Source organism: Chiloscyllium plagiosum, unplaced genomic scaffold (genome assembly GCF_037043375.1).
Source record: "Chiloscyllium plagiosum isolate Xiang-an unplaced genomic scaffold, Cpla_swu_hap1 HiC_scaffold_9, whole genome shotgun sequence".
In the NCBI taxonomy this organism is placed as follows: Eukaryota; Metazoa; Chordata; class Chondrichthyes; order Orectolobiformes; family Hemiscylliidae; genus Chiloscyllium; species Chiloscyllium plagiosum.
This window is the reverse complement of record NW_028270147.1, coordinates 26,498,248-26,516,427: the sequence shown is the minus strand read 5'-3', so window position 1 is coordinate 26,516,427 and position 18,180 is coordinate 26,498,248. Positions and strand designations below refer to the sequence as shown.

Here is an 18,180-nt window from a genome sequence, read left to right as displayed (position 1 = left end):
CAGGTATAGTTGTAAATCTACTGGAAAATCTCAGCAGGTCTGGCAACATCTGTAAGGAGAGAAAAGAGCTGATGTTTCGAGTCTAACTGACCCTTTGTCAAAGTTAAAAAAAAAAGAGAAAAAGGGAGGTATTTATACCAGGCCGAGAGAAGGTGAGTCATGGCTCCAGAAGCAAAGGTAGCAATAAAGAGATGAGAATGACAGTGCATAGAGAGATTATAGGGAGATTAGGAGCTGTGAATGACCAAGGCCGAAACGAGTGCTATGTGACAAAATGTGTGGGGGATGGGGGGAATGGGTGAAGCAGAGGAAAAATGGAAAACAAGGGAGAAGGGTATCAAAGGGGGAAGAGGAGAGGGAAAAAGGTGATGAGAGAGTGGGGAGCGAGAGAAAGAGACAATCAAGAAATCAGGTACAAAACAGTGAAAAAAATATTTTAAAAAGGATAAATAAAATAAATGAAATAAAATTACGGAGCAGAATGAAAACAGAGGGGTCGAGATGGGATAATCACCTGAAGTTGTTGAATTCAATGTTGAGAGCGGCAGGCTGTAACGTGCCTAGTTGGAAGATGAGATGCTGTTTCTCCAGTTTGCGTTGAGCTTCACTGGAACATTGCAGCAGGCCAAGGACAGGCATGTGGGTATGGGAGCAGGATTGTGTGTTGAAGTGGCAAGCCACGGGAAGGTCCAAAGGTGGTCAGACCGAAGGTGGTCAGCTTCTCAGCCTAGCATAAATACCTCCCTATTTCTCCCTTTTTTTAAGCTTTTACAAAGGGTCAATTAGACTCGAAACGTCAGCTCTTTTCTCTCCTTACAGATGCTGCCAGACCTGCTGAGATTTTCCAGCATTTTCTCTTTTGGTTTCAGATTCCAGCATCCGCAGTAATTTGCTTTTGTATTAGTTGTGAATTTTCCTGTGGTGGATTTGATTATAGTAATTAAAGCTATCTATTGGTGGACTGCTTTTGCTTGTGACACATCAGCTATAGCATTTTTGGGTGAAATGAGCCGAGTAGATTCCTCTGGATCTGCCCTAATATTAAATATTCAAAGAGAGCAACCAACCTAAACCAGCTCTGATCTAGAAAATCACTCATTGAGGAATACAGAGAAACAGAATATTTGGTACAAATATAATTTTTGAAATGAATCCAATAATAATTGCTCATGATGATGGACTGTTTTATGAATATGGCATCAGCAATCAACCTCAAGATCAAAAATGCTGCTTCAGGAACGAGACAAGAGGGATGTCCCTATTAACGGTGCAGAACACCTATTTCACTTAAAAGCAGTGTGTGTGTTTATGGTTCAGAAGGTTAATCCAGGTGACATGGAGTCAGAGAGATATACAGCAGGGAAACTGAGCCATCGGTCCAACTCATCCATGCCGATCAGATATCCTAAATAAATTGAGTCCCATTTGCCAGCACTTGGCATATCCCTCTAAAGTTTTTGTTGCAAACGTTTCGTCCCCTGGCTAGGCAACATCATCAGTGCTTGGGAGCCTCCTGCGAAGCGCTTCTTTGATGTTTCCTCCGGTGTTTATAGTGGTCTGTCCCTGCCGCTTCCGGTTGTCAGTTTCAGCTGTCCGCTGTAGTGGTTGGTATATTGGGTCCAGGTCGATGTGTTTGTTGATGGAGTTTGTGGATGAATGCCATGCCTCTAGGAATTCCCTGGCCGTTCTCTGTCTGGCTTGCCCTATGATAGTAGTGTTGTCCCAGTCGAATTCATGTTGCTTGTTGTCTGCGTGTGTGGCTACTAAGGATAGCTGGTCGTGTCGTTTCGTGGCTAGTTGATGTTCATGTATGCGGATTGTTAGCTGTCTTCCTGTTTGTCCTATATAGTGTTTTGTGCAGTCCTTGCATGGTATTTTGTACACTACATTAGTTTTGCTCATGTTGGGTATCGGGTCCTTCGTTCTGGTGAGTTGTTGTCTGAGCGTGGCTGTTGGTTTGTGTGCCGTTATGAGTCCTAGGGGTCGCAGTAGTCTGGCTGTCAGTTCCGAGATGCTCCTGATGTATGGTAGTGTGGCTAGTCCTTTTGGTTGTGGTATGTCCTCGTTCCGTGGTCTTTCTCTTAGGCATCTGTTGATGAAGTTGCGCGGGTATCCGTTTTTGGCGAATACCTTGTATAGGTGTTCCTCCTCTTCTTTTTGCAGTTCTGGTGTACTGCAGTGTGTTGTGGCCCTTTTGAATAGTGTCCTTTTGAAACGTTTGCAACAAAAACTTCCAGCTCGGCGAACAGAACCACAGCAACGAGCACCCGAGCTACAAATCTTCGCACAAACTTTGAATATCCCTCTAAACCCTTCCTATTCATATACCCATCCAGATGCATTTTAAAATGTTGTAAATGTACCAGCCTCCACCACTTCCTCTGGCAGCTCATTCTATACACGCATCACCTCTGTGTGAAGACATTGTCCCTTACGTCACCTTAAACCTATGTCATTTAGTTTTGGATTCCCTCGCCTCAGAGAGGACATTGTCTATTCATCCTATCCATGCCCCTCACAGACAATAGACAATAGGTGCAGGAGTAGGCCATTTTGCCCTTCGAACTTGCACCACCATTCAATATGATCATGGCTGATCATCCTTAATCAGTATCCTGTTCCTGCCTTATTTCCATAACCCTTGAGTGCTCTATCCAACTCTTTCTTAAATGAATCTAGAGACTGGGCCTCCACTGCCCTCTGAAGCAGAGCATTCCACACAGCCACCACTCTCTGGGTGAAGAAGTTTCTCCTCATCTCTGACATAAATGGTCTACCCCGTATTTTTAAGCTGTGTCCTCTGGTTCAGCACTCACCCATCATACATGTTTCCTGCCTCCAAAGTGTCCAATCCTTTTTTAATCTTATATGTCTCAATCATATCCCCTCTCAGTCTTCTAAACTCAAGGGTATACAAGCCCAGTCACTCCAGTCTTTCTGCCATTCCAGGAATTGACCTCGTGAACCTACACTGCACTCCCTCAATAGCCAGAATGTCTTTCCTCAAATTTGCACACACTACTCCAGGTGTGGTCTCACCAGGGCCCTGTACAGCTGCAGAAGAACCTCTTTGCTTCTATACTCAATCCCTCTTGTTATGAAGGCCAGCATGCTATTAGCCTTCTTCACTACCTGCTGTACCTCCATGCTTATCTTCATTGACTGGTGTACAAGAACACCCAGATCTCGCTGTACTGCCCCTTTACCTAAATTGATTCCATTTAGGTAGTAATCTGCCTTCCTGTTCTTGCCACCAAAGTGGATAACCATACATTTATCCACATTAAACTGCATCTGCCATGCATCTGACCACTCACCTAGCTTGTCCAGGTCACCCTGTAATCTCCTAACATCCTCATCACATTTCATCCTGCCACCCAGCTTAGTATCATCAGCAAATTTGCTAATGTTATTACTAATACCATCTTCTATATCATTAACATATATTGTAAAAAGCTGCAGTCCCAGTACTGATCCCTGCAGTACCCCACTGGTCACTGCCTGCCATTCTGAAATGGAGCCGTTTATCACTACTGTTTTCTATCAGCCAACCAACTTTCAATCCAAGTTAGTACTTTGCCCCCAACATCATGCACCCTAATTTTGCTCATTAACCTCCTATGTGGGACTTTATCAAAAGCTTTCTGAAAGTCCAGGTACACTACATCTACTGGATCTCCCTCGTCCATCTTCAGTTACATCCTCAAATAATTCCAGAAGATTAGTCAAGCATGATTTCCCCTTCATAAATCCATGCTGACTCTGACCTATCCTGTTACTACTATCCAGATGTGCAGTAATTTCATCCTTTATAATAGACTCCAGCATCTTTCCCACCACTGACGTCAGACTAACTGGTCTATAATTTCCTGCTTTCTCTCTCCCACCTTTCTTAAAAAGTGGTATAACATTAGCCACCCTCCAATCTGCAGGAACGGATCCCGAATCTATCGAACTCTGGAAAATACTCACCAATGCATCCACGATTTCTCGAGCCACCTCCTTCAGTACCCTGGGATGTAGACCATCAGGCCCCACGTACTTACCAACCTTCAGACCTAACAGTATCTCCAACACCAATTCCTGGCAAATATAAATTCCCTTAAGTTCAGGTCCTTCAGCCTCTGTTACCTCAGGGAGATTGCTTGTGTCTTCCCCAGTGAACACAGATCTGAAGTACCAATTCAATTCTTCTGCCATATCTTTGTTCCCCGTAATATATTCCCCTGTTTCTGTCTTCAAGAGCCCAATTTTAGTCTTAACCATTTTTTTGCCTTTCACATACCTAAAAAAACTTTTACTATCCTCCTTTATATTATTGGCCAGTTTACCTTCATACCTCATTTTTTCTGTGTATTTCCTTCTTAGTAATCCTCTTTTGTTCTTTAAAATCTTTCCAGTCCTCCGTTTTCCCACTTATCTTTGCTGTTATACTTTTTCTCTTTTAACTTTATAAGTTTCTTAACTTCCCTTGTCAGCCACGGCCACCTCCTCCTCCTAGGATCTTTCCTCCTTTTTGGAATGAACTGATCCTGCAACTTCTGCATTATACACAGAAATATCCGCCATTGTTCCTCCACTGTCATCCCTGCTAAGGTATTGCACCATTGAACTTTTGCCAGCTCCTCCCTCATAGCTCCATAGTTCCCTTTATTCAACTGAAAAATTGTCACTTCTGATTGTACCCTCTCCCCCTCAAATTGCAGATTGAAGCTTATTGTATTATGGTCACTACTTCCCAATGGCTCCTTCACTTCAAGGTCCCTGATCAATTCTGGTTTGTTGCACAATACCAGATCCAGAATTGCCTTCTCCCTGGTAGGCTCCAGCACCAGCTGTTCTAAGAATCCATCTCTGAGGCACTCCACAAAGTCTCTTTCTTGAGTTCTTTGCGACAGGCCAATTTCAGCTCCTGATTTAACTTATATCCGACTTCCAGACTACTGTTTGGGGGCCTGTAGATAACTCCTCAGAGGGTCTTTTTACCCTTAGTATTTCTCAGCTCTATCCACACTGACTCTACATCCCCTGATTCTAGGTCCCCCTGTGCAAGGGAGTGAATATCATCCCTTACCAACTTGGCCACCCCAGCCCCTCTGCCCATCAGTCTGTCCTTACGATAGCACGTGTAGCCTTGAATATTCATTTCCCAGGCCCTGTCCACTTGAAGCCACGTCTCAGTTATCCCCACAATATTGTATCTGCCAATTTCCAAAAGAGCCTCAAGCTCATCGATCTTATTTTTAATGCTTCGTGCATTCATGTATTGTATTTTTAATTTGTTACTGCCCTCACCCTTCCCATCAACTCCTATTTCACTCAAACATGATTTTATAAACTTCTAAGGTCACCCTCTGGTGCTCCAGGGAAAATAGCCCAGTCTATTCAGCCTCAAATGAGATTGAGAAAACCTGCTAAGGCAACACTTCCCATAATTTCTTCCATAAAGCAGACGTGCAAAATCTGCACAGCAGAGCATATCCCTTCAACCTGCTACAGCTAACTGGCTGCACACTAACCAAAGAAACAGACAAATTTTACAGCTCTTTCATAAATTCCTATACAGCATAGCACAGCAAACACTTTAGCCACAAAGTAAAATTGGAACAGTTATGGAAAGATATTGTCACATATCAATCATGATAAAATCCAAACACTGTGGGTTAAAGGCTCACTTTAAGGACAGGAGCATGGAATTGCCAACCAATCTAGTGTTATATTAACATCTATTTTTTTTCTCAGATGGACTAAAAGACCCTGTGCCTTTTGAAGAGTAACACAGCTATCCTGGCCAATCATTATCCCTCACCCAGCGAACAAATCAGATTACCTGGTCACTTCTCTTCATGCCATCATTGAAACCTTGCTGAGTACAAGCTGACTGTTATAGTTCCTACATTTCAAAGTAACTACACTTTATAAATACAGGGTTAGGTATAAAGCACTTTGGGACATCCTCAGGTCATGAAAGACACTACAGAAATCCAAGTATTCCATTTTCATTTAAAAAGTTGCATTCAGATATAACCAAAAGAAAACACAAAAAAAAAAATCGAGGCAATGTTGTATTTATACATAATACTTGCTGAAAATATAGACATTATGGTATTAATGATTTCTTTTGATTTGAATGCTTGTTAGCTATTTGGAGAAGTCGCCCAAGACTTAGGACGAATTGAATAGGAGAACAGCTGTCATATTAAGTCTAAGTTACTTAAATTCCATTTAAAACCATGAGCACAGGGAGTGGGATATACTGATGGAGGCAGGATGCCACATTTGCAGCAATCACAGTAACTGTTAGAGGTGGACAGAACTGCTCATCCAGTTCTGCACTGCATTTAAATATTATAACAATTCAATATAACAAGCAGTGAAAGCCCCAGCATACTTTCAAGCACTAAACAAATGGATTCCTGAAATTAGATACAAGAACATTTAAACAATGCTTTCAGGTAAACAGTCCCTCTGACTAGAGTTCTGCAAATCAGTTAACAAAGCGAATCAGGACAAAGACACAAAGATCAACCTATAAAATCAAGAATCTCTCAAAACTGTTTCAACTATTTATATCAATGCTATCAATAACCTCCACTGCAATGGTCTCAACCGCTCAATCGCCTGCTCTTTGTGAACAATTTGGAAACTGACCAATATATGTTTCTTCTTAAATCTTCACTTTTTGTATACATCTTTTATTTCTAATCTATGTGCATGTGTGATGTGTTACTAACTCTTTGCACATTAAATAAGTAACAAACTCGTTATGTTAATTTAAGAAAGCTTGGTTAAATTGCTCCTTGGAAAGCACACGTTCAATTTACATCTGGGAGAAAAATATCTAAAAAGGGAAGGGATCCTTTAAATAAATGTTTTTACAAGCAGCTGAGGTAGGGGATGTGAAGAAGAAAGGGGCCCAGTCCATTCCTCCTCACCTAGGTGAACAGTTTGCAGTGTTTCCGCAAGAACCATAATGAATTGGTGAACTTCACCCAGGTTTTGGTCAAAACACGATTGAGCACTGAGTCTGCAATGGGGGACTGAGTGGAAACTCTCAAGTGGAACAGTCCTGGGATTAGTGCTGAAGCGACATTAAGTGAATAGGTAAAATTCGTAGCTCAATTCGTAGTACTTCAGGCTTCAAAATGGCTGTGGACATAACCATTGGTTGTTGTTCAAAAATCCCTCAGCATCTGCTCTCAATTTGAAATCACACCAATTTTCAAACATTAAAATTGGGTCACAAGGGGGAATGTTTGGCAAGTAGTTCCATAGTCACTCACAAGAGTTCAACATTTTATTTGATTAAGAATCCTAATGCATTATCAATTGATTGTTAGTGCTGAAGACTTGAGTTCCACAAACTTGCCACACAACTAGCCAAACTGTTCCAGTACAACTACAACATTGGCATCTACCAGACAATGTCAAAGAGGCACTATACCCAAAAAAGCAGGACAGATCCAACCTGACCAATTACATCAGTCTATTCTCAATCACCAGTAGAGTGATGGAAGGTGTCATCAGTGCGATCAAGCAGTGCCTGCTTAGCAGCAACCTGCTCAGTGATGCCCAGTTTAATTTCTGCCAGGGCTGCTCAGTTCCTGACCACATTACAGCCTTGATTCAAACACGGATTAAAAAAAAAAAGTTGAATTCCAGGTGAGGGGAGAGTGACAGCTCTTGGCATCAAGGTTATATTCGACTGAGTGTAGTACACAGGACTACAAAACTGGAATCAGAGAGATTCCAACCAATCTCCACTGGGTGGAATCATAACTGGCACACAGGAAGATGGCTGTGGTTGTGGTTGTAGAAGGCCCGTCATCTCAGCTTCAGTACACCTCTGCAGGAGTTCCTCAGGGTAATGTCCCAGGCCCAAACATCTTCCTTCCACCGTAAGCTCAAAAGTAGGGAAGTTTGATGATGATCACACAATGTTCAGCACCATTTGCAACTCAAGTACTGGAGCAGTCCATGTTCGAATGCAACAAGACCTGGATGATATCCAAACTTAAACTGACAAATGGCAAATAACATTCACACCACATAATAAATACCATGCAAGAACCATCTCCAATAAAAGACAATCTGACCAATGATTCTTGACAATCAATGGCATTACCAACACTGAATTTGCCACTAATAGCATCCTGGGGTTTACCATTGACAAAGAACTCATTTGGACTCACCATATAAATGGTGGAAAGAAGAGCAGACTGGATGCAAGGAATACTGCAAAAAGCAACTCACCACCTCATTCCACAAAGCCAGTCTACCATCTACTAGGCACACGTTAGGAGTATGATGGAACACTCCTGGATGAATACAGCTCCAGTAACACTCAAGCAGCTTGACAACGTCCAGGAAAAAGCAGCCTGCTTGACTGGCAGCACATCAATGAGCATCCACTCCCTTCACCACTGGGGCTCAGTAGCAACAGTGAGTTCTATTAACAAGATGCACTGCAGAAATTCACCAAAGATCCTCAGACAGCACCTTCCAAACCTATAACCATTACCTAGAAGGTCAACTGCAGCAGATACATAGGAACACCACCACCTGCAAATTCCCCTCCAAAACACTGACCCACCAAAACAGTTGAAATATATCACCATTCCTTTTTAATGTTACAGGGTCAAAATCCTGGAGTTCCTTCATTGAACATAAAGTACAGCACACAACAGGCCCTTTGGCCCATGATGTTGTGCCGAGGATTAATCATAATCCAAAATAAATAACCTAACCTACGCACCCCTCAATTCACTGCTGTCAATGTGCATGTCCAGCAGTTGCTTAAATGTCCCCAATGACTCTGCTTCCACCACCAATGCTGGCAACGCATTCCATGCATTCATAACTCTCTGTGTAAAGAACCTACCTGACATTTCCTTGATACCTTCCTCCTAACACCTTAAAACAATGACCTCTCGTGCAAGTCAATCCTGCCCTAGGGAAGAGTCTCTGGCTACTGACCCCATCCATGCCTCTCATTATCATGTTTACCTCAATCAGGTCACTTCTGTTCCTCCTTCACTGCAAAGACAAAAGTCTGAGCTTAGTCAACCACTCTTCGTAAGGCAAGCCCTCCAATCCAGGCAGCATCCTGGTAAACCTCCTTTGCACCCTCTCCAAAGCCTCCGCATCTTTCCTATAAGGTGACCAGAACTGGACACAACATTTCAATTTTGGTCTCACTAGGGTTTTGTACAGCTGCAGCAAAACCTCGCAGCTCTTAAACTCAATCCCCCTGTTAATGAAAGCCAAAACACCATATGCTTTCTTAAAAATCCTATCCACTTGGGTAGCAACTTTGAGGAATCTATGTACTTGAACACCAAGTTGCTCCACACCATTGTTCCTCCACACTACCAAGAATCCTGTCTTTCATCCTATATTCAGCATTCAAGTACGACCTTCCAAAATTCATCACTTTGCATTTATCCAGGTTGAACTCCATCTGCCATTTCTTAGCCCAGCTCTGCATCCTGTCCATATCACGTTGCAGCCTGCAATAGCCCTCAATACTAATCAATGGCACCTCCAACCATTGTGTCATCGGCAAACTTACTAACCCACCCCTCAACCTCCTCATCCAAGTCATTTATAAAAACTACAAGAAGCTCCTCTGTTCTCGTCATCCAAGGCTCTTCAATCTTACCCCTTCTTGCCTGTCTTAGAGGAACAAATTCATGCATCACTCACAACAACTGTTTCTTAAACAGTCTCCATATGTCTGTTGTGCCCTCTCTGTGGAACAATTGCTCCCAATCTGTATTTCCCAAATCCTGTCTGATAGCGTCATAATTTCCTTTTGCAAAAAGGAAGTATCTTCCCATGGGAACTGCTCCTTTCCCTCTCCATGGCTATGATCATATTGAATGGTGGTACAGGCTCGAAGGGCAGAATGGCCTACTTCTGCACCTATTGTCGAAATGTGAGGCAGTTGTGGTCACTGTCACCAAAGTGTTCTCCCACCGTGAGATCTGACACCTGTCCTGGCTCATTGCCCAGCACCAAATCCAAAATGGCCTCTCCCCTCGTCGGCCTGTCTACATAGTGAGTAAGGAAACCCTTCTGAACACATGACAAAAAGGACTCCGTCCAAACCATCTGCACTAAGGAAGTTCCAGTCAATATTGGGAAAGTTGAAGTCACCCATAATAACAACCCTGCTACATCTACATTTTTCCAAAATCTGCCAGCCTATGAGTTCTTCAATCTCCCTACTGCTATTAAGGGGTCTGTAGAAATGAGGTGGCTGCTCTCTTGCTATACCTAACTTCCACCCATACTGACTCAATAGACAAACCTTCCTTGACAACCTTCATTTCTGTAGCTGTGATGCATTCTCTGATTAGCAATGCTCTTTTCCCCCCCTCCCTGTTCTTTTTAACTTTTCTAAACTCTGGAACATCTAGCAACCACTCCTGCCCCTGTGAAACTCATCTCAGTTATGGCCACATCATCATAGTCCTTAGCAATATCGTGGGATTACGTACAGCACATGGACTGCAGTGATTCAAGGAGGCAGCTCATCATCATCTTTTCAAGGGTGGCTAGGGAAGGGCAATAAATGCTAGCCAGCCAGCGACGCCGACTTCCCACAAATGAAAACAAAAAGATTGCAACTTAGCTTATACAGGGATCAGCAATTGCTTCTGAAGAAACAAACAGGGCAGAAGAACTACCTTCCATAATTATCTGTGCATAAAAAGTGAAGATAATCTCCTTTGCAATTAACTGCAAAATAGATCCCAAATGGATTAGAGTATGAAAAGTCTGCTGCATATTGAATCAAATGAATGCAGCATTTTCTTTCTCTTCTCCCTCAATTCCAAGCATTATTACATATTGGATTTTACATTTAATGAGTTGCTGTTACAATAATGCTCTTTTATGCTTTGTTGTAAAATAATTCTACCCGCACAATTGCTTAAGTGCACAAAATTCATAATCTAATTTTAGGGTTCGGATGATACTAAAACAGAAAAGCAAAATTCAACTACTCTCAAATAAAAACAGAATGTTTAGTTCAACACTGTTATCTTGTGGTTTTGCTTCACATTTCTCAGGTTTAACTTACAAATGAGATTTTAAGTTTGTTTGCACGATAAGTTTTTCCACACTACACATTTCCCAAACTTAAAGTAAAGTAATCAGTGGCAATGTTCTACTTGATAGCAAATGTAATTCCTTCACTCAAAAAAAAGGGTCGCAAAAAGCCGGAAACCACATGCCAGTTAGCTTAAAATCTGTCAAAGGGAAAACATTAAAAAAATTGAAGGGAATCAGACAGAGCCAATCTGTTTTATAGAACAGTACAGCATAGAGGGCCGAAGGTCCTGTACTATGTTGTGTCGACCTTTTACCCTACTCTAAGATTAGACTAATCTCCATACTCGTTTTTGTGCAAGGGAATCATATTTAATAAATTTACTGGAGTTCTTTGAAGTAGTAACATGTACTGTGGATGCACTCAGAATTCCAGAAAGTAACTGGAAAGTGAAGGCTCATGGCGTAGGGATAAACATCTTTGTGTGGAGAGAAGAGTGGGAAAGTAACAGGGTACTGTGTCAGCATAAATGTTCTTTTTTCAAAGGCAAAATGATATGCATGGCGTACCACAGGGTTCAGTGCTGGACCTCAACTTCTTACAATTTACATAAATGACTTGGATGAAAGGACTAAGATATGGTTGCTAAGGTTGCTGACAACAAAAAAGATGGGATAAAAGCTGTGAAGAGGATCCTATTAAGGAGGCAGGTAGACAAAGGTCTGACAAAACTCCTTGCTTGTCCCTATTCGATGGCACAGTGGCTCAGTTGTTAGCACTGCTGCCTCACAGCATCAAGGAACAGGGTTCAAGTCCACCCTCAGGCTACTGCGTGGAGTTTGCACATTCTACTTGTGCCTGTGTGGGTTTCCTCCTGGTGCTCTGGTTTCTTCATTGTTCAAAGGTGTGTAGGTTAGGTGGACAGGCTATGCTAAATTGCCCTTGGTGTAAAGGGATGTGCAGGCTAAGTGGAAATGGTTTCCTGCTTTTTGTGACCCTTTTTTTGAGTGAAGGAATTACATTTGCTATCAAGTAGAACATTGCCACTGATTACTTTACTTTAAGTTTGGGAAATGTGTAGTGTGGAAAAACTTATCGTGCAAACAAACTTAAAATCTCATTTGTAAGTTAAACCTGAGAAATGTGAAGCAAAACCACAAGATAACAGTGTTGAACTAAACATTCTGTTTTTATTTGAGAGTAGTTGAATTTTGCTTTTCTGTTTTAGTATCATCCGAGCCCTAGAATTTTGTGCACTTAAGCAATTGTGCGGGTAGCTATGGGAAATGCAGGGTAACAGGATAGGATAGCGGGTGGATGCTTTTCAGAGGGTCAGTGTGGACTTGATGGGTCAAATGGCCTGCTTCCACATTGTCGGGATTCCAGGAAAAAAAAACCCAAAAAGTAGAGTACATTGTGAAATTGAAAATGTGTTGCTGGAAAAGCGCAGCAGGTCAGGCAGCATCCAAGGAGCAGGAGAATCCTGAAGAAGGGCTCATGCCCAAAATGTCGATTCTCCTGCTCCTTGGATGCTGCCTGACCTGCTGCGCTTTTCCAGCAACACATTTTCAGCTCTGATTTCCAGCATCTGCAGTCCTCACTTTCTCCTACATTGTGAAATTGTTCATTTTAGCAGAATGAATAAAAGTGAAGCATATTATCTTTGGTTATTCAGCACTCGGTTGTGGGTAACACTTGCTGGGCCAACATTTATTGCCCATCTAAATGGTGAGAAATTGCTGACCTGGAATTATAAAAGGATCCAGGTGTCCTCAGATATGAATTGCAAACTGCTAGTATGCAGGTACAGCAAATAACAATGCAAGTTAATAGAATTCAATTTCTTATTGTAAAGGGAATTGAATATGAAAGCAGGGAGGTTATCCTTCAATTCTGCAGGGCACTAATGAGACCACATCTACAGTACTGCTTAAAGAATTGGTTTCCTTACTAGAAGGAATTGTGCACTTTGGAAGCAATTCAGAGATTGTTTCCACAATTATTGTCTGGAATGGGTGGGTTGTGTTATTAGGAAATTTGCTGGACAAGCTTAGCTTGTATCTATCAGAGTTTAGAAGAGTAATGGGCTGATTGAAACATTGAAGACCCTTAGGGGTCTTGGCAGGGTGGATGTGGAAAGGATGTTTCCTCTTGGGGCTAAAGAGCCAAGTTTAACAATAAGGTGTTACCCATTTAATACAGAAATGAGGCAAAACATATGTAGTTTTGATTCTTTGGAACTCTTCCTCAAAAGCAGAGGATTTTGAATATTTTTAAGGCAGAAAGGGGTAGATTCTTGGCAATCAAGGGGATGAAAGGAGATTGAAGCAGGTTGAAATGTGGAGTTGAGGTTACAATAAGATTAGCTTTGATCTTATTAAATTGTGGATCACACTTGGCAGACTAAGTGGCCTACTTTTGCACCTAACTTATTTTCATAAGTTAACATTGTTAACAGCTAACCCGAGAATGCAACTTTTAAAAAAAAAAAAGGGTTTTGTGATTTATACATGAAAGAAGTGAAACTATCACTGTATTCTAACAGATGAAAGGCTTAATAGACAATCAATTCTTCAATGTACAATTTCAGTTACATCACATTGCAAATTTTTGCTATATATTCTGTCTTACGATCGAGCCCTCCACAATCACCTGATGAAGGAGCGACGCTCCGAAAGCTAGTATGCTTCCAATTAAACCTGTTGGACTATAACCTGGTGTTGTGTGATTTTTAACTCTATTTTCATAAATGTATGTTACTAAATCCAAAATTTAGCTCTCGAGGAAGCAAAGGTTGGAAATTAATTGGGAAGGCAGAACATAAGTGCAAGGATGAAGAATAATTTTAATGTACGGGTGGTACGGTGGCTCAGTGGTTAGCACTGCTGCCTCACAGTGCCAGGGACCTGGGTTCGCTTCCAACCTCGGGTGACTGTCTGTGTGGAGTTTGCACATTCCCCCCCGTGTCTGCATGGGTTTCCTCCGGGTGCTCCGGTTTCCTCCCACAGTCCAAAGATGTGCAGGTTAGGTGAATTGGCTATGCTAAATTGCCAATAGTGTTAGGTGCATTAGTCAGAGGGAACTGGGTCTGGGTGGGTTACTCTTCAGAGGGTCGGTGTGGACTGGTTGGGCTGAAGGGCCTGTTTCTACACTGTAGGGAATCTAATCTAACCTAATCTAATCTATTCAGTCCAAATGGTTTTATCTGAAAACAACATGTACTAAGATTAGCTATTCCCCAACCACTCCAGTGTAGGTAACCACATGCTTGAGGCCATTTTGCTCCTCAATTTGCTTTTCTTCATTACCAAACTGGAACATCAATTCAAATTTTTGAATTTTCTTACCCTTTCAAAATAAAGAATATTATTTTCAGCTGCATTTCGGAAAGCAGATTGCAAATCATTCCGCATGTTGATAGACCATCTTTCCCAGTCCGCTTTCAAATCGCTATTGGCACATTCAACTTTATCCTCAAGATGTCCAATATCGGCCTGAAGCTAAAATAAAGTTAACGTTAACCACATTAATGTACAAGTATAACTGAAACATTAAGCTAATGTTAATTAATACTTCACAAAAGGGCAGAAATAGGCAAATAATAATGAATAGACATGTTAAGCAGAACGGAGTACTTCTAACACCATTCGTCAATGTTTTCAAAAAGGTTGAAGATTAACCCAACTGAATATGTAATGGAATGCTAGAAAAATAAAACAGACAGAGGCAAGAATCCAATGCATATATCTAAGTGTTATATACAAATTATCAGCTGCCTGGAAGGCACTGTATCATGAATCTATAATACATAGCTGAAAAAGTACCAAAGGTATTATCTGGTAAGGACACCTAATGAAAGAAGTAATTCATACTAATGAAATCTTGCATACATTAATTCATTTCCCTTTCATGATCATCACACATACAAGGCTGCAGTAATTTGAAATGGCATGTTTATAATTGCAAGGTAGGTAAAAACAATGACTGCAGATGCTGGAAACCAGATTCTGGATCAATGGTGCTGGAAGAGCACAGCAATTCAGGCAGCATCCGAGGACAGGCAAAATCGACGAAGGGCTTTTGCCCGAAACGTCGATTTTGCCTGTCCTCGGATGCTGCCTGAATTGCAGTGTTTATAATTGCAGCCTAACAGAGTGGCTACAATGAAAACAGCTTTGCAATAAACAAAACAGTTTTAAGTAATAACGTAGCCTCAAGGCAAGATGCATTTTGGCATAATGTTGGATACAATTTCGTACTTAATGCATAAACAAAATTAATTTGCCCAATGGCAATACATATTTTTGAATGTTTTATTCAGAACTTTCAAAATTAAACTAGCTCCAATTTTAAAGTATAAACCTTTTACTCAACAGCAGGAATTAAATATCTTCCAAAATTTAACTTGAATTTTCTTCAGTCATTTTTGCCAAGATTCTTGGCAAAATCAAGTCAAATCAATTTGCATCCATTTCTAAATCTGATCTCACTGTTGATATTTTACTTGTGCAGTTAAGTGAAGTTTTAAAGTTGCATCAAGACTTCATGTTTCTCCCAGCGATACGTATTACCAGACTAATAATAGATTGGTTCATATAGAAGATGGGAATGTGGTTCTTCAATTATTAACTTGTCTCTTCCTGGGGGAAAAAAAAACAGCCGACTAAACCCATGAGTAATTAAAACATAGAAGCTGGCCTTTCTTACTCTATGTTACACAGAACTAATTTCAGTGGTCAGATCTTGGCAGGACAAACTTTTGCCAGGCAGGTCCAGGAGAAAATCCTCAGAAATCTTACACCAGATTTGTACTTCAATTGGAAAAGTTGCATTGAAATTGAATGAAAAGGAGAAAAATATCAAATCCATTTTCCAGAGGTCTTCCTTATTTTGACCTTCAATTTCAGTCACCAAATAAAAAAAAACTGTTAGACTATTTAGCTTCACAATCCATTCTAGCATGACTTGGAAATGGTCCACAATACTGAAATTATGCTATTCTACTGTCAGTATGAACTGCATGCCTTTTTGATCAGATGACATCTGAAGTATCAAACCCATATAAAACTGTGGGACCTTAGCACTATCTACTTGAGACAGCAGGAGTGGCAGTAACTAACATCCATTTCACGGTTGGCTCTAATACTGCAGTACGAATATATGCTCCATATGTTCGTCAGTTTCCTAAGGAAAAGAGCTAAACTAGGGGTTGTTTCATTGCACCTGGTTTTAGAGCTTTACAAATCTCTTCCATGTAAAATGCATGAGCAAGACCTGTTATGCACAAAGCATTTATAGATAAAGACTATCACGTATGTGATTTTGCTACAATGGACAAAAAAAAAGGGATAAGTCAAAAGTATGTAGCACAGAGTATTTAGTACAGCACATTTAGCCTTGTGTGTTTTGCAGGCGCTGGTATCTTCCCATCTATGATCATAACTTCCTAATTTCAAATGTCAAATAAATCAACTATACTCGTTATACATTTCAGTCAACTAGCTCTATGTGAGCAAAGACAAAATGGAATGGAAATGGAAATTGGCTTTTTAAATTAAAGAGACTGACATTATCAGCAAGCATTTTAAACTGGAATAAAATGGAATAAGAATTAACTGAAAATACTCGAAATATGAATTTTCAAGTATTGATCAGTCAGCAAAGGCAATGAGGATAAACTTGTCATCCACAAAATTCATCTTACTCACCTTTAACACCTGTAATGTGGTCCTGAGTATAAGCACATTCTTTTGTTTTTAATTATTCCCTTTTGAACAAATAACGTAATGGTGAGAAGTTTCTTACAAAATTAGCAAAGAGATGATTTTATTCTTCACTGCTGAATACTAATGATGTGGTAATGCATGACAACATTTACTACCCACATTCAGTTCTGCCCACTGCCATTTGATATGGGTTTTGAATCTGGAACACCAGTTACATGCTAGAAACAGGTAGTGCCTAATGTACAGCAAGTAGGTTCCCAGTATAACATTAAGAATATGATGCCATTTTGGAAGTATTAACGGATGGTGCATGCACAGCATACATTTATTGGTGCCTGATACTAAAAAAAATTGCTAATGATCCAGCTTCTGATGGCACAAAAATTTTTAAAAAAGCTTGCAAATTACTTTTATGGAGTCAGGTGTGGTACACAACTCAGGAATCTCACTGACTGTGTATTTCCTCATGAAAGACTATATTTGAAATGTAAATAATTGGCTGCAAAGTGCTTTGTGACATGATGCTGTGAAAGCTCTATATAAATTCCCATTTTTATATTTTGATAATATCCACCATTTTGACAGCATTTTTCATACCTACAAACTAAACCATTCAGAAGGACAAGGGCAGCACATGCACAGGAACATCACCCCATGTAAGCTCATCCTCAAAACACTCACCATACTGACTTGGAAATATATAATTATTCCTTCATTTTCGCTGGGTCAAAATCCTAAAATTCTCTCCAAGGACATTGGGGCCATCCTACAGCATATGGACTGCAACATTTCCAAAAAGGCAGTGCACCACCAACTTCTCAAGAACAATTAGCAATGGGCACTAAATGCTGGTCAGCCATCGACATCACATCCCATAAGTGAATTTTAAAAAACCCTCAGGATTCCAATTCAAAACTGCATCATTCTTTTACTGCTACTGCATCAAAATCCTCCAGCCACCATTCTTCTAGCACTTGGGTCTACCAACACCGACAGAAACAATTCAACAAGATGACTCATTAACATCAAGGACAATCAGAAATAGGAGTAAAAGCTGACTTTCCCATGGTACTTGTCCCAACAAGTAAAAAAATAGGAAACTGCCTCCTCAAGGCAGGCCACAAGTTCATTGCATACCATTCAATGGAAGTAATCTCATAAATATGGACCCTGCGCTTCTTAAAAAAATAAAAGCCCATTTATGTGGATAAGATGACACTGCAGAACTAATCATGTAATATATTTGCAATTTTAAAAATTAAAAATACACCATATACGGAGTTAAATATGTCCAGATACACAGTGAAAAGCTAGTGTAATAATATGCTGGAACATCAACAAGTGACATAGTCTGCATATTTAACTACTAAGTTCAGTTACTTCATCCTAAAACAAACC

General features: G+C 40.6%; 1 protein-coding gene across 2 annotated transcripts in view; it reads right to left on the bottom strand.

The window, feature by feature from the left end:
* The window catches only part of snx7 (sorting nexin 7), a 96,818-nt gene that overhangs the window by 7,125 nt on the left and 71,513 nt on the right, over nucleotides 1-18,180 (bottom strand). For both annotated transcript variants that reach the window (XM_087990486.1, XM_043698873.2), the window contains exon 9: nucleotides 14,404-14,556. In XM_087990486.1, the coding sequence (XP_087846612.1) occupies nucleotides 14,404-14,556 (153 nt within the window). The remainder of the gene's footprint in view (nucleotides 1-14,403; nucleotides 14,557-18,180) is intronic.